Source organism: Chroicocephalus ridibundus, chromosome 1 (assembly GCF_963924245.1).
Source record: "Chroicocephalus ridibundus chromosome 1, bChrRid1.1, whole genome shotgun sequence".
NCBI classification, from domain to species: Eukaryota; Metazoa; Chordata; class Aves; order Charadriiformes; family Laridae; genus Chroicocephalus; species Chroicocephalus ridibundus.
Window position 1 is genome coordinate 160,145,168 of NC_086284.1, and position 13,432 is coordinate 160,158,599.

A 13,432-nucleotide genomic window follows, 5' to 3' on the forward strand; every position below is an offset into this window, starting at 1 on the left:
GCTCTGGTTGTAGCTGTGGTGACAGGGTGCATTGGAATTCTTCTTGGATTTGATTTTTGGGGGGTGTTCCCCAAGTGCACCCATTTGTATTGCAGGACAAAAGCCAAGTTACAGCTAATAAACGTTGCAAGAAAATGTCAGTCTTTTGGCAGACTTGACCACTGCTACCTGTTGCAGGGCTTACTTATGTTTCCTCTGAAACTGGTGACATTGTCATGGACAGTGCTGGACCACTGGGTTTGATCCAGTTACAGCTATTGATGACAGTGGGCAGAGGTATAAGCATCTATCAATCAATCACCTCTAGAAATTGCACCTTCCAAAGTGAAGCTTAAAAAATTTCTTCTATGCCTGTGTCCTGTAAGTCCTTTAACTAAGAGCTTTGCAATTACTATCGCAGTGGTCTTGCATCAACCACAGATTTTGCTTGTAGATCCTACTTTAATCTTGAAATATGTCATATATTGCTTCTCCTGATTGCTTCTTCTGAATCTAGTTAAGCCAAATGCATGCTTGTCCTTTCAATTATCTTGTTTAACTGAGCCGTGATCCTGTACTATTAAATCAAGTCAGTTCTTCAAGAGAAACTTTTGTCAGTCATTGTGAAGTCATTTAAATGTACAGCATTGTTCTTGGTCTTAAGAGACACAAGCATGTTTATTTAATCTTGTCAGCAAACTGACGTTAACAGCACAGTTTTGTGTGCTTGCAGACCAAGTACACACCATTCTGGCAAAAATGTTTCTTGCAAGGGTCTGCACTACAGGGGAGTTTCCTAAAGTTTGCCTGGATGTTTTTCTATTGAGGATAATAATAACAAATAGTTAATAATAAAGGTAATAATAAAGATTACTAATAGATAATACTAAAGGTACCACATGCATTTTGAAGATGGGAGGAGCTCCTTATTTAGCCCTGGAAATCCTGTCCTGCTCCCCAGCTTCTCAAACTCTCCTCAGAGACGGGAAGAATCTGTTCGCATCACAGAACAAAACTTCTAGTGAGTTTTGGGAGGGAGGGAGGCAGCTGTAATTCCTTAATGGACAAATAAGGCACAAAACTAACCTGTGGTCTATCAGTACAGGGGAAGTGGAGACAGCAGTGCCTTTCAGATATGACCCGTTCAGATAAGACACATTGCATTCCTAGTAATACTGCCTCTCATCAGTCTGGTTTGCATTACCTGGGAGGCGCGCAGTCTGAGAAGCTATAACCTTGTTCCTTCTAGAATGAAGACAAAGGAAATCCTCTCTGAAATATAGGAGGAAGCTGGCTGGGTAGCAGCAGGACATCTAGTCCAAAGTATTTTAAAATCTGAAAATAGGATAACCTCTATATTTGTGGAAGAGGACACTGGCGATCTACCTGGAACCAAGAGCTAGATACTGCAAGAACATGGGCTTTCCTTGTAATTCAGTAGTTGAGGTTGCTCAGAGTATAGAGGCATTAAGGCACAACCTATGGCATCACTGTAGAAAACACAAGATGCAGGACAAGGTATTTCAGAAACGCAGCAGATTCTTCAGCTTTGGGAACGTGTTAGGTGGGGGGGGTTTCTTACTTGGAGGGAAGAGGAAGGGGTAAGACATCTGCTTACTTCCAGCAAGGATGGTCTTCCGATTTTCTGTGGTGGTAGCTTCCTGGAGGTGGGTGGCCTTTTATTCATGTCTACAGTGAATTGATGACTGAAAAATCTGTGTAGGTAAATGAGCTTTGTCCTACTTCCACTGAAATCAGCTGGGGTAGGGATGGTCTCGGTGACTTTTTTTAATGGGATCAGAATCAGTATCTTAAAAGACTGTTACATTAATAGAATAACATTGCTAAACGCGTTTTGACTGCTAGGCAATCGTAGGTTGTGCTACAGGGCCCTACAAGGTATGAGGTCAGGGGGTGCCTGACCATTAACACGGGTCTTTTTTTGTTTGACTTCCTACCTTCAGACAGCACAGTTTAGGGCAGCTGGTAAAATGAAAGGTCCACTGACTGGCTCGAATCATTAAAGCAACATGCTGTTTACTTGGGGGACAAAAAACAAGACCCGGTCTCTTTATGGTATGGCTGGTTTAGGTAAAGGAAGTTAAAAACTGTCCCCACAGCATATAACCAGAGAGACACATCCAGATTTTCTGATACGCTTAAGCAGACTGCTTCACCCTATGGTCTAAGAGTCGTGATGGGACTGAAGGCATGATGGTCTAAGGATAGACAGAGAGACAGAGGCTGAAATTTGCTGTTTCTGGTTCAGATCTGAAGGTGGCTTACATGCCTAAAAGCTTCTGCATATTCTCTCAATACTAGTTGCCTGCCCTTGAAGACATTGTCTAAAAATTTCACCTTCTGTTTTTAAGAGGATGAAGGTAATAATTAAAAACAAACTAACTTTTTCTGAAGTTCTTCCATTACAGATAAAGGCTGCACAGACACCTACATGTCTCTCACACATACATCTATTTTCTAATAGTTTTCTATTTCACTTTTCAACATGTTTTTCAATATTAGCCCTGCTTGCTATTTTTTGATAAATTGCACCCTGAGTTTACAACACACTGTATTTCTGTCTGTGCTGCTGTGTTTTTTCAACTGTGGTTTTGCTATTTTTAGAGCTTTATCAATAAATAGTGATGTGGGTGGTTTTGTTTGTTTGTTTTTTTGTAAAGCTTTTTTGTTATACAAAATAATCTACAAAACACTGGATTTCTGATGTCACTGGCATCTGGTTCTTAATCTCTTAAATCTTTCTTTCCAGAAGCCTCTTGGATGACTTGGAGACTATTTTTATTCAGAGATACTGAACGCTGGTTATTATCATGGGAATGGTAGGTGATCACACCTACAGTACTATCTGGACTCCCTGCTGCTCTGCAGCTGGTGAAGCTTCCACTCAGAGGTGTGCTTTAGAAGTGCCTGAGCTGTGCGACTACTTATTCTGTAACTTGGCACCTGTCTGAAAAGACAACTGTGTTGCCTTGTGTTCCCTCGATTATGCTCTTTTCTGTAGATAAACCAAAGGACAGCTGTCTCCGTCTCTAAAAAACAGGTTGCTGCAGTTCATTGTCCTGACTCACCTGACATTGGAAAGGTTGTCATAGTTTGAAATTTGCAGAGATGCTGCAAGTGCGCAGGTGGACGTTAAGTTTGTAATTGCCAATGTTTGTAATGAAGGTATTGCTTTACAATGTTTTTTTAATAGTAAATGGCAACACAGCTGGTGATTTTCTTCCTGCTGCTTTAAAACGCTCCATTGTTCCATCAGAGGAGGATGCTGAGAAAGAGAGTAACTGCTGTTAAGCCACACTGAGCAACTGACCACCTTCTCCTGCAGCATAGAGTGTTTCTCGCATTACTTGTCTGAGTATTGAGTTCTAGGATTTTGCCCTTATCCCTCAGTGTCTGATCCGCATTCCTGGATACAGTCCAGTTCTTTCTGTTAAACTACTGCCGTTGCTATTGTGTTGCAGCATGCGTATCGATGGATAGATGCTGAAACGTCAGGCTGTGCTTCTGGTTGACTTTTGTCGGCTGACTTAAGGATTCGCCACTCTGATGCATTACATATTAGTACTTCTCTTTATCTAGTGTTTTTGTGTTGCATTTGAGGTTTGGATTTAGAACAGAAAAACCAATTTAAAGTTTCATTAGGAAGAGTAGAAAATGCTCACTGCATATTGAAACTGCTAAAAAAAAAGGCTGGAAAAAGAAATCTACAGAAAGTGAGCAAAATTAATACTGTGTAAAACCTTAATGAACAATGGAAATTATTCCTAATAAAAGGAACTCTAGGCCAAGCCTAAATAATCTACTCTGCTGCAAATGTCTACCCAATTATTGGTTTGTCCTTGAGGTAACATCCTTTTATTTGGCTTTTGAAAAGTCTGAATGGAAAACCCTGATGACTGTATGTTTCTGTCACAATTACGCCGGGAGGAATACTCATACCTTTTGGTTTTATTGGTTGGGTTTTTTGGGGGGGCTTTTTTTTTTTTTTTTTAGCTTAAGATCTATTTTACCCTACTTGCTTCCCAGCTTTGGCCTGGGTCTGTTTAGAGCTATTTTAATTTTAAAGATCCCTCCCCCAACACATGGGAAGAATTGACAGAAATCTGAGGGGGAAAAAATCCTTTTACACATGAAGATGGTTTCAGCATCAGCAAAATGATTTTCACTTTTGCAAAACAAAATGCAATAGCAAACCAGTATTTAGGTGCATCAGGAGAACAAATGGAATGGGTAACGCTGTGCGAGGATAAATGGTATATTGCTAAGCAGCTGATTTCATTCAGCGATGTACTTTTCAACACCTGTCTAGTTCGGAGCAGGAGGACAGCCCCAGTTTGGGAGCTCTCTCGTGCGGTTAATGTCAGAAACCCAGCTGAGGACTGAGCTGACCTGCCTTTGCCCAGGCACCCCGGCTCACCAGCAGCCCGAGGCACGCGTGGACGAGGCAGATCCCTTCTGTTGCGTGGGGCTGAGCTCCTCGGCATTCCGCCCACGTACGGGCCGGTGCCTCGCCGCCCGCCGTCGCTCTCCCACCACCGCGAGGTGGGCTCCGGCGGAGGGACCTTTTGTTTCCCCACAGACAAACGAGCCATCGGGCGGTTAATTCAGAAAACTTAAGTCTCGCACTTAAAAACAAACAAACAACAAAAAAACCCAAACCCACCCCTTTCCTTTCTGTCATGCCAGGTGGCACTGTTTTCGCGAGGGATGATTCAGTGCTGCTGGAAGTCAGTGTTTACACCGATTATAAACATTAACGACTACCGGTCGGGACAGCGGAACACCGAAGACGCCACGACAAGGACTGGCTGCAAGATGATGCCTCACGTAGTTCTAAAAGGCGAGAAGACCTGGAAGGCGGCATTTAGGATCAACGCAGTGACGGGCACTACACACACACACACACACACACACAAAAAAGGGGGGGAGGAATGGGAGAATTTCTCAATTTCTCTCCCCAAACGGGGGGCGGAAAAAAGCTTCCTTCTCCCGGGGCGACGGCGGGCCGGGGTGGTCAGCTCAGCGTGCGGCGGCGGCCCCCTGCCCGCCGGCGGACCCAAAGCCCCTGAGGAGGGCGAAGGTGACCAGCGGTGGTCAAGTTCACTGGCGGAGGGGTCGCGACGGCAGCCGCCCCCGCCCGGACGCCGCTTGTCGGGGCGCCTGGGGCCTGAGAGAGCCGCCGCTGCCGCCGCCGCCTCCTCCCTCAGTGCCGGCAACGGCGCCCGCACGCGCCCGGCACGCCCCGCCCCTCCCCTCGCGCAACGCGCCCGCGGCGGCGGCCCCTCGAGGCAGCCCGGAGCGTCCCCGCCCGCCGCTGCCGCCGGGCGGGACCATCTCTCCCCTTGGCGAGAGGGGGGGGAGGGCGCTCCGCCCCGGCTCCCCGCCTGTCCCGCCTCCCCCCCGCGCCGCGCAGAGCCCCCCTCCGCCTGGCGCGCGGCGTGGTCACGCCCAGCGCAGGCATTAGCGCCCGCCGGTGCGGGGCGCGGGCGCCCGGGCATCCTCCGGCGCGGCGGCGGCGGTTGCTCCTCCCCGGCACCTCGGAGCGCCGCGGGCGCGGAGCGGCTCCTCTCAGCGCCGGCCGTGCGCCCTCCGCCGCGCTGTGCCCCTCCACCCCACCCCCTCCGCCCCAATCTCTTTCTCTGTGCCGCCGGACAACGCCATGAAGCCGGCGGTGCTGGAAGTAATGAGGATGAACCGGGTGTGCAGGATGGTCCTGGTCACTTCCGTGGGCTCCTTCATCCTCGTCATCTTCTATTTCCAAAGTATGTTGCACCCAGGTAGGGCACCGGCACCGCAGCCGCACCGGGCACCGCAACCCCGCCGGCATCGGCAACCGGCAGCGTCCGGCTCCGCGCCGGCCCCGCTCCCCGCAGGTGGCGGGCGCCCCGGGAGCCACCGCCGGTTGCCGCCGGCCCCGGTTCTCCCTTCCCGGCGCCGCTGCAGCAGGCTGGGGGCTCGGTGGCGGCGGCGGGCGCAGCGCCCTGCAGCCCCGTCCCGGCCACCGCCCGGGGCGGCCGCGGGAAGGTCGCTTCGCCCCCCCCCGCGGGAGGGAGGAAAGTTGTTTTATTTTTAAAATTTATTATTTTCTGCCTCATATCATGCGTTTGGGGGAAGCGAGGACGGTACCGGCCGGAGAGCGGCGCCGGGAGCTGCCCGGTCCCTGCGGATCCCTCCCCGCCGAGAGGGTGACCCCCGTCCCGGTGCCCCCGGGCTGGTGGCCCTCGGCTTCGCTGCTTGTCGCTTTGGGGGGGTGTCAGGGACACCGGGGCCGGCCGGGGACACCGCCACCGCCGGAGGGCAACTTCGCGCCGGCTCTCCCGAGTTGGCCGGAGCGGCGGGGGGGCTCCCGAGCCCCGGCCGTCCCTGCCCGCGGCGGGGGTCCAGCCTAGCCCCGCCGTACCCCGGGCGGCTGTAGAGGCTCCCGGGGGTGCTCCCGGCTGGGCAGGGGTGTCCGCACGGACCCAGGCTGCGGGGGGCGTACGGGGGCGTAATTATCTCTGATCCAAACTCCGAAAGCGACCTTAACTTCCCGGTGTACGGGCGCGGTGAGCACCAGAGGTAGAGCTGTGCCGGGGGGCACGGGCGGGTACCGGCTGCCGTGGAGTCGCTCGGGGCGGGGGGGGTGCGGGTTCGCAGGAAGGTGGGATTGGGCCGTGGAAACTTTCATGCGGTGTCTGCTGCACCCACGGACCCGCCGTGGGTTGCAGTGAGGCTGGTCTGTGGTGCTCGGCTGCGAATTTTATCCAGCATGGCAAAAAGAAAAAAAATATTATTAATTTTGCTCTGTCCATCTGTCTCACTTTTTCCCCTTCCTGCCTGAGAAATGAGGTGGAAGTTGCACTTGCAGTGTCTTTTTGCAGGGATCTGACAGCTGAGCAGAGGAGCGAGGCTTGTAAGAGAGGAGCGATACCTGTTAGCAGACCAAGAGCTGTAGCTACGGAGTGGCCACGCTTCTCGGTCGGCGAGTCTTCTCTTCCCTACCTGTAAATATCTCCTACCAGTTCTCAAGTGCCGTGGCAACAGGCTTAGCTGTAGAAAATAAGGGAATTGCAGCTTTGTAAAAAGAAAAAGGACTTATTCGGTTTGACTCTTTCCTTCCCTGCTTGTGGCTACCAAATCATAGTTGATTACAAAGGATTTTTCCTTAAAGTTTTTTGGAGTCAAAAGGTAGAGGCTTAGTGTGCTGATAGGGTGAGGTATCAGTAGATCTGCTGTTCTGTGGCGAAGCCAAGTCCCGTGTGGTGTTTTTCGATCAGCTGTCTGCTCCTCTAAAGTTGGTATCATTTGCTTGATGAATGTGTTCTCGTATGGTGCCCATCTGTGTTAATACCTGCCAACTCCTTGGAAAAATTAGCATATTTTTTCATTCCTGCTGTGTCTGCTCCATGCTTAGTGGTGTCACAAGGAGCACTCAGCCCTCAGCAGACCTTGGGAAGGCTTTATTTTAAGGCTTCAAGGCACTGTGCAGAATTGTTGGTTGTAACACGGCTTCACCAGTTTAATAAAAGTAGGCTATTTTCATTGGTTGCATTCCACAGGTAACATAGTTTGCACACACATCCAGAAAACTTGGCCAAGAGTTATTATTTCCCCTTGTTTCAAATGAATTATACTCCTGGAACACAAACTCAGCGTGCAGTAGGTGACAGATTTAATTTAATATTCTTCTGTGAATTTTTGAATGTAGAAAAATCGCCTTTCAAGAATCTTCAATATGCTCCATAGCTAACTGCTGAAGATTATGGCTTTATATTCGTGCTATTGTGAGACTATAAATAGGTTGAGATTTTAGCACAATTCAAAGGATTTACCATAAACTCTGAGGAGAGAATGTGATGCTGTGAAATCACCGTGAGGATAATCTGCACCCGTTTTCTGTTTGACACATATTTAGGTTGTTAGTGTGACTGGAGTAGATCTGGAAATAAATGCGATCATAACCTGTCCATCTTTATTGTGCCTTTTTGTTCATAACTGATTCTTTTTTTTGGTGGTCTGTTTCTATAATGGAAACTGCTAGAAACCTATCAAACTCTAATCTAGACCCATATAGAATGTGGCCGTTTGGTTTACGTATGGTTTGTAAGGCTCAAACAACTTGTTTTCACCAGGTGTCTATTATGTGATTGTATGTTACCATCTTGGTGGTGCAAATGGTAGATGAATGTGGAGTTCTCGAAGGGGCAGGAGAGGGAGGTAGCAGACCTGCCAATGTGATACACATCGGGTAGCAGATAATTTTGAGGCACTGTATCCTTATTTTAAGATGTGTTAGTAACCCTTCTTGATGTTTGTCTAACTTCACTGGAGGCGGGCAGAGTGTATGTCAGGTGAGATGGGACTGGAGGTAATTTTTTTCAAAATCTTGGCCAATGCCTTTTTTTTTGTTGTGGAAGATGTTCTAAATTTTAGCCGTTCTCTGCTGGAGTATGCGTCCTAGGACGGTTACCGAAGGGAGCCTCTCTCATACTCTGGCTTGTCACCTGTCACTGTTGTTTGTAGCTTACTGTGCTCTCTAAGATAGGCACTTTGCAGTCAGAATTAGCTGAAAAATTCTCACCCAAACCGTTTGGATGAAAAATAAGGTTTTCAGTTAAGTTCTCTGCAAGAAGTATCAGCTCCTTTTTCAAAATCTGGCAATTTTTTCACCCCCTCAAGTTCTTTTGGTGATTTTTAGGAGACTTTTTCTCTGCCTGCAGAGCTTTCTAAACAATTTTAGGTCTGAGACAGAGAAGGAGAAAGATGCTAGAAGACCACCAAATGATGAGTCCAGCCTGCCTTGGGACAAGACAGCTCTTCATCTGTTAAGATGGGCATTTTCCATTTTAGGAGGTCTGCATGTGGACCTCTTGCTAGAAACATTAGAAAAACAAATTTTTGCTGACAGTTTGTTTTTTCTTCTTTTCCTTTGGGATAAATAAGTAAGAAAATTACATAGTTAGCAGAAGCCTGCCTTAAAAACAAACCAACAAAACCCCCTAACAACAAAAACACACACAAAGCCTGAAGCAGGGAAGGTGAGCTTAGCCTTATCTTCGCGGAAGAATGTGATGTTGTGTCTCTTGCGCTGTGTCTGGAATACTAGCATACTGGAAGGAGATCAGGTGCTTTTTATCCCTTTTTACTTCTTTTTGGCTCCATACCTGTTCTTTGTCGGGAAGCTGGTGATAGATGTGCTGTACGGTTAATGCACCTTTGCATCGTCTGAATTTTGGCAGAGGTTGCTTATGTGCTGGGGAACCCTCCCTCCCAAATTACGTTCCCCTGACCAGTTGTTGGTGGGGAAAGGTGAATGGTGCTGCTCTCCAGTGAGTGCTCAGGAGCACTGGAAAGCAATCTCAGGAGATGATCCTGGCTTTTGTGGCTTATCTGTGGGTTTGGGGGGACTGTTTGTTCCTGAGGGAGGAAGTGGCAGCAGGGACTCCTGCATATTTTCCTGTTGCCTGTCTAGCCTTTTCTGAAAAGAAAAAAAAACATTATGCAGTGTTTGCTATAACTGGGTGGAGATTTTCCCCATCTCTTTGCTTGGAATATTTCCCTCCTTCACTTTCCTGCCATGTGCTGTCTGCATAACTGGGTGCAACCTGATTATTGCTCCCTGCTCCTGGATCTTCTGTCTGCGTACAGTGAGTCAGTCTTGGGGTTTTGTATGACAGCCCGTTGTAGTTGTATCTGCTGCCTTTCCTGTGAAATCAGTTTGCTCGCTGGTCCTTAGACTGCCTACGCTTTCCCAGATATGTTTGCTTTCTTCCGTAGACATCCCAGCTGCAGTGAGCGGGGCGACCATGTGTCAGTCAGTGCAGGCAGGAGCTGCTCTGCTAGGCTGGGGTCAGACTGGCGATGGGCTGGCTTCCTTTAAGAAGAAAAATTCCACATAAAGGTAGATCAGTTAATGCTGTCTTTATCTTACCTGAGAGAGGTTTATGAAACTAACTTATTCTAAACCAGATGTTACTCTCCCCACCACCACCACCTCCACCCCACTGCAGATCAGCATGGTTTTGCTCCATTTGTCATCTCCTGTTTTAGACTTCTGCTGTTCTCCCATGGATGCTAACAAAGGATAGATCCTCAGACTTTCCTCCTGTCCATGATCTTCTCAGTTACGCGTGCAGTATGACTGATAGCTGCTTGTTTCTTACAGAAGGCTGATGTCTACCTCTGCTCAAATGTCAGAATAACTCAGATCACGAGATTTTTTTTTTCCATATGTCTGAAGACAAGCTCACCATTGGTTTTGATGGAAGATTCTGTTTGAAAATCAATGCAGCAGTCTCCCATCTTGCAACTGATCCTTGCTTTCTCTCCCCCTTATAAAGGGGAATGAGATCTGCAAAGCAGTGAGTGTGTGGCATTCCTTTGATGGGCTCCGTATACTGGTTTTAAATTATTCTGTTTGGGATACTGAGAAACGGAGTTCGTTTGACAGCCACAAGAATCTGGCCCTCATTTAATTGCATGCAATGAAATCCATCCCCCAGTCGCAGGCAGAAACCCTGCCGTGCGCCTGCGAGGGGGCCGTGCTGTATCCTTTTGTCAGTGTCCTTATAAGCTTTTCATTGATTTCCTTGGGACTGCATAATCAGTGTGAGCAGACTTACTCTGGTCCCTTTTCTCAAAGGTACTGGTAGTCTGGAACTGCTTGAAGTTGAGAGTTAAACTGCTCTTTGAATCTTCTGAAAGACTTCATAGTTAGTGAATATTAAACTTATTAGCAGGGCATCATTTTCTTTCTGAGTACATATGAGTATAGCTTTTTGCAACAACTGCATGGTCACCTTAAGAGGGAAAAATCTGTTTCTGGATGTATTCAAGCAAAAATTACCTGGCATTGTCAACAGTAATGTCTAAATATTTTAACTTATCAGAATGCTTATTGCTCCACAGTTTCCATTTCTACAGTGTAGGCTTCTTATACCTTTTAATTTTTTTTGGTGCTATGAATCAATATTGGGAAACTGTTTGCTGACTTCCATAGCATTAACACTCTGTATTCAGACATGTAAAAGTGTCATGACTTGGCTAAAGTCTTAACTTTTTCAGAGGTAAAGTCAGTGTGAATGGAAACTTTCTTTTTTTTCTTTAGAAATAAATATATAGAGTGGAAATGCCTGGTGCTTTTTATGAACAAGTTTATACAGTTGATTGAGTGCGACTAGTATATCAATTTTATCTCTGTAGAGGGTGAGCGTATTTCTGAATTCTTAAATTGTTTCCATTACTTTTTAGAAGTGACAGGTAGTTTATCTTCTACTGTACCATGTAACTAAGTCTAAAAGTGGTTCAGAGAATTGGAAGAAATTAGATCCATGTTACTTTTCCCAAAGCCAGCACTACTGTATTTTGTTTGACTCTGTTGCCAGACATACTGTATCAAATCCAGCCTGACAAAGCTGCTGCAGTTGTCCTTGTGTGAATGTCATTTCAGCACAGTTTTTTTCCTCTCAAGCCTTTTGGGCTGATGCATATGTATTATGTATGAACTCTAAGGTGATCCTGAGGGAGTTAAGGACAGGGTTGGGGGACGCAAGGGTTTGAATCTGATGGTTTTTCTTGCAGATTGTTCCTGTTGTTCAAGTCAAATGTTTGAGTTCTGTGTCTGACTTGTCTAGGTGTCAATGTATATATAAAATCAAGTGTGGATGTGCGGGTGAAGGGCCCAGTTGAAATCAATAAAAAGAGCAGGAGTTTTCCCCTTCACATTAAGGAAGTAAAATAAAGTGCAGGAATTTTGTATTTGTGTAGACCTGGCGTGTCTGGGATAAAGATGAAGAGATGTCTGTGGTGTGTCATTCAGATTAAGCAGCCACCTACTATATTACAAGGATAACGTTTCAAAGCGCACTTGTGTTTTCTTGGATGTTCCTGTTCCCTGTGGAGCCCATTCATGTAAGATCTTTGTGGACGAGGTAGGTATTTGTTCTTACAGTCGCAATTCAAACTGTAGAGTTCGGTTAATTCGTCCTTATTTCTGTTTCAGTATCTAAGTTATAGATAGCATCCTTTTGTTGTGGGCAGGATGCTTCCGTGTGACAAAGTGGTGTTTCTGGCACAGGCCTCGTGCTCTAACTAGAAGATGAGACCACCAGAGACTACAGCAAACCAACGAGAGAATTCAGTTCCTAATTATCTCTGGCTCACGCCTCCAGACGGAGGGATTTTCTTGGATTCCAATTTTGTGAATGTAATCAGTGGAGGATGCAGAGTGTTCCCCTTTCGTGTAATTGCTTGGCACCTGAAACAAAGGGTTCATGAATAAATCAGAATTCTGCCACGTATACGCTTGGACTCCGTGTGGCTTCTCTTGCATAATGTTGTTATCCCTCATTTTTTCATTTAATGCCAGATCGATAAATGTGGTTTGTTGGCTTGCCCTCTCCACATACCCCTTCGTAAGAAGTTAGTTGTTGGTGAAATTGTCTGGAGTAGATCCATTGCCTCCTGTCAGACTGAAGTCGTAGGTTTTCAAATGAATGGCCCCTGTTAGATTTCAGCTCCCTCCCCACTGTCCTCTTGGGTTGTCACACCAGCTGTAGCATCACTAGGAAGTGCCTAATGAAAGGCAGCCAGTGCACAAATAATGGACATTTATGTGTAAGGAGTAAGTGCATGGAGGGTGGTGACCATCTCTGCTCTGTCCCACTGTGATGCCCTGCGTGGTCCTTGGGGGTGGTGGGGAGCCCTGTGCAGAGGACATGAGAAGTGCAGACGTGGCTGTGGGACTTGGCTTGTTTTACTGCTTCCGCTCCATGAACTTAAAGAGGCTTGCAAAGCTTTGTGCTGGCAAGTCTTGGAGAGCCAGAGCAGGTGACAGGATCCTCATTTCCGTGACATGCAAACAGGACTTTGACTAAACAGCATCGTATAAATAGATGCAGCATGAGCATTTGTTAATTTGCAGCAAGCGAAATCTGTGTCCACGCAAGTCAGGGAGGCTTCCTTGTATTAAAGACATTTCCCTGCCTTATGCATTTCACATTTAAATATCCAGTTTGTGTTTATTTTAAACTAATACACTCTTTCTGGTTGCTTTTTACACCTTGCCCAGTGTTGGCAATGAAAGTAAATGACAGCTTTGCTTTTGGCCGTATTAATTTTACACATTAGAAATGAAGTCCTAAATGAGGCATTAACATTTAGCTTGTAAGCATCGGGAGGGGATGTTATTTAAAAGAAATAAAACTAGATGGCTGCCACTGGGAGCTTTGGAGTAAAATGTCGTTAGAGCATACTGGCTGACATTGAGGCTCGATTTGGAAACTTAATATTTCTGGTTTTTTCCTCCTGACAAATTTGAATCTCTGGATTAAAAAAGCTGAGTGTGAGCACTTATAAAATGCTGACTTAAAAAAAAAAAAAGCTGCGCACACAAATGCCTGCGCAGGCGCACATGCACCCACACATCTTCTCTCTCCCTACAAAATCAGTAGTT

General features: G+C 46.7%; 1 protein-coding gene across 2 annotated transcripts in view; it reads left to right on the top strand.

The window, feature by feature from the left end:
* Nucleotides 1-5,476: 5,476 nt before the first annotated feature.
* Nucleotides 5,477-13,432, top strand: part of CHST11 (carbohydrate sulfotransferase 11) — a 175,192-nt gene continuing 167,236 nt past the window's right edge. The window contains exon 1 of one of the 2 annotated variants that reach the window (XM_063320960.1): nt 5,477-5,777. In XM_063320960.1, the coding sequence (XP_063177030.1) occupies nt 5,660-5,777 (118 nt within the window). In that variant the 5' untranslated portion in view covers nt 5,477-5,659. The remainder of the gene's footprint in view (nt 5,778-13,432) is intronic. The other variant, XM_063320969.1, reaches the window with a different exon arrangement.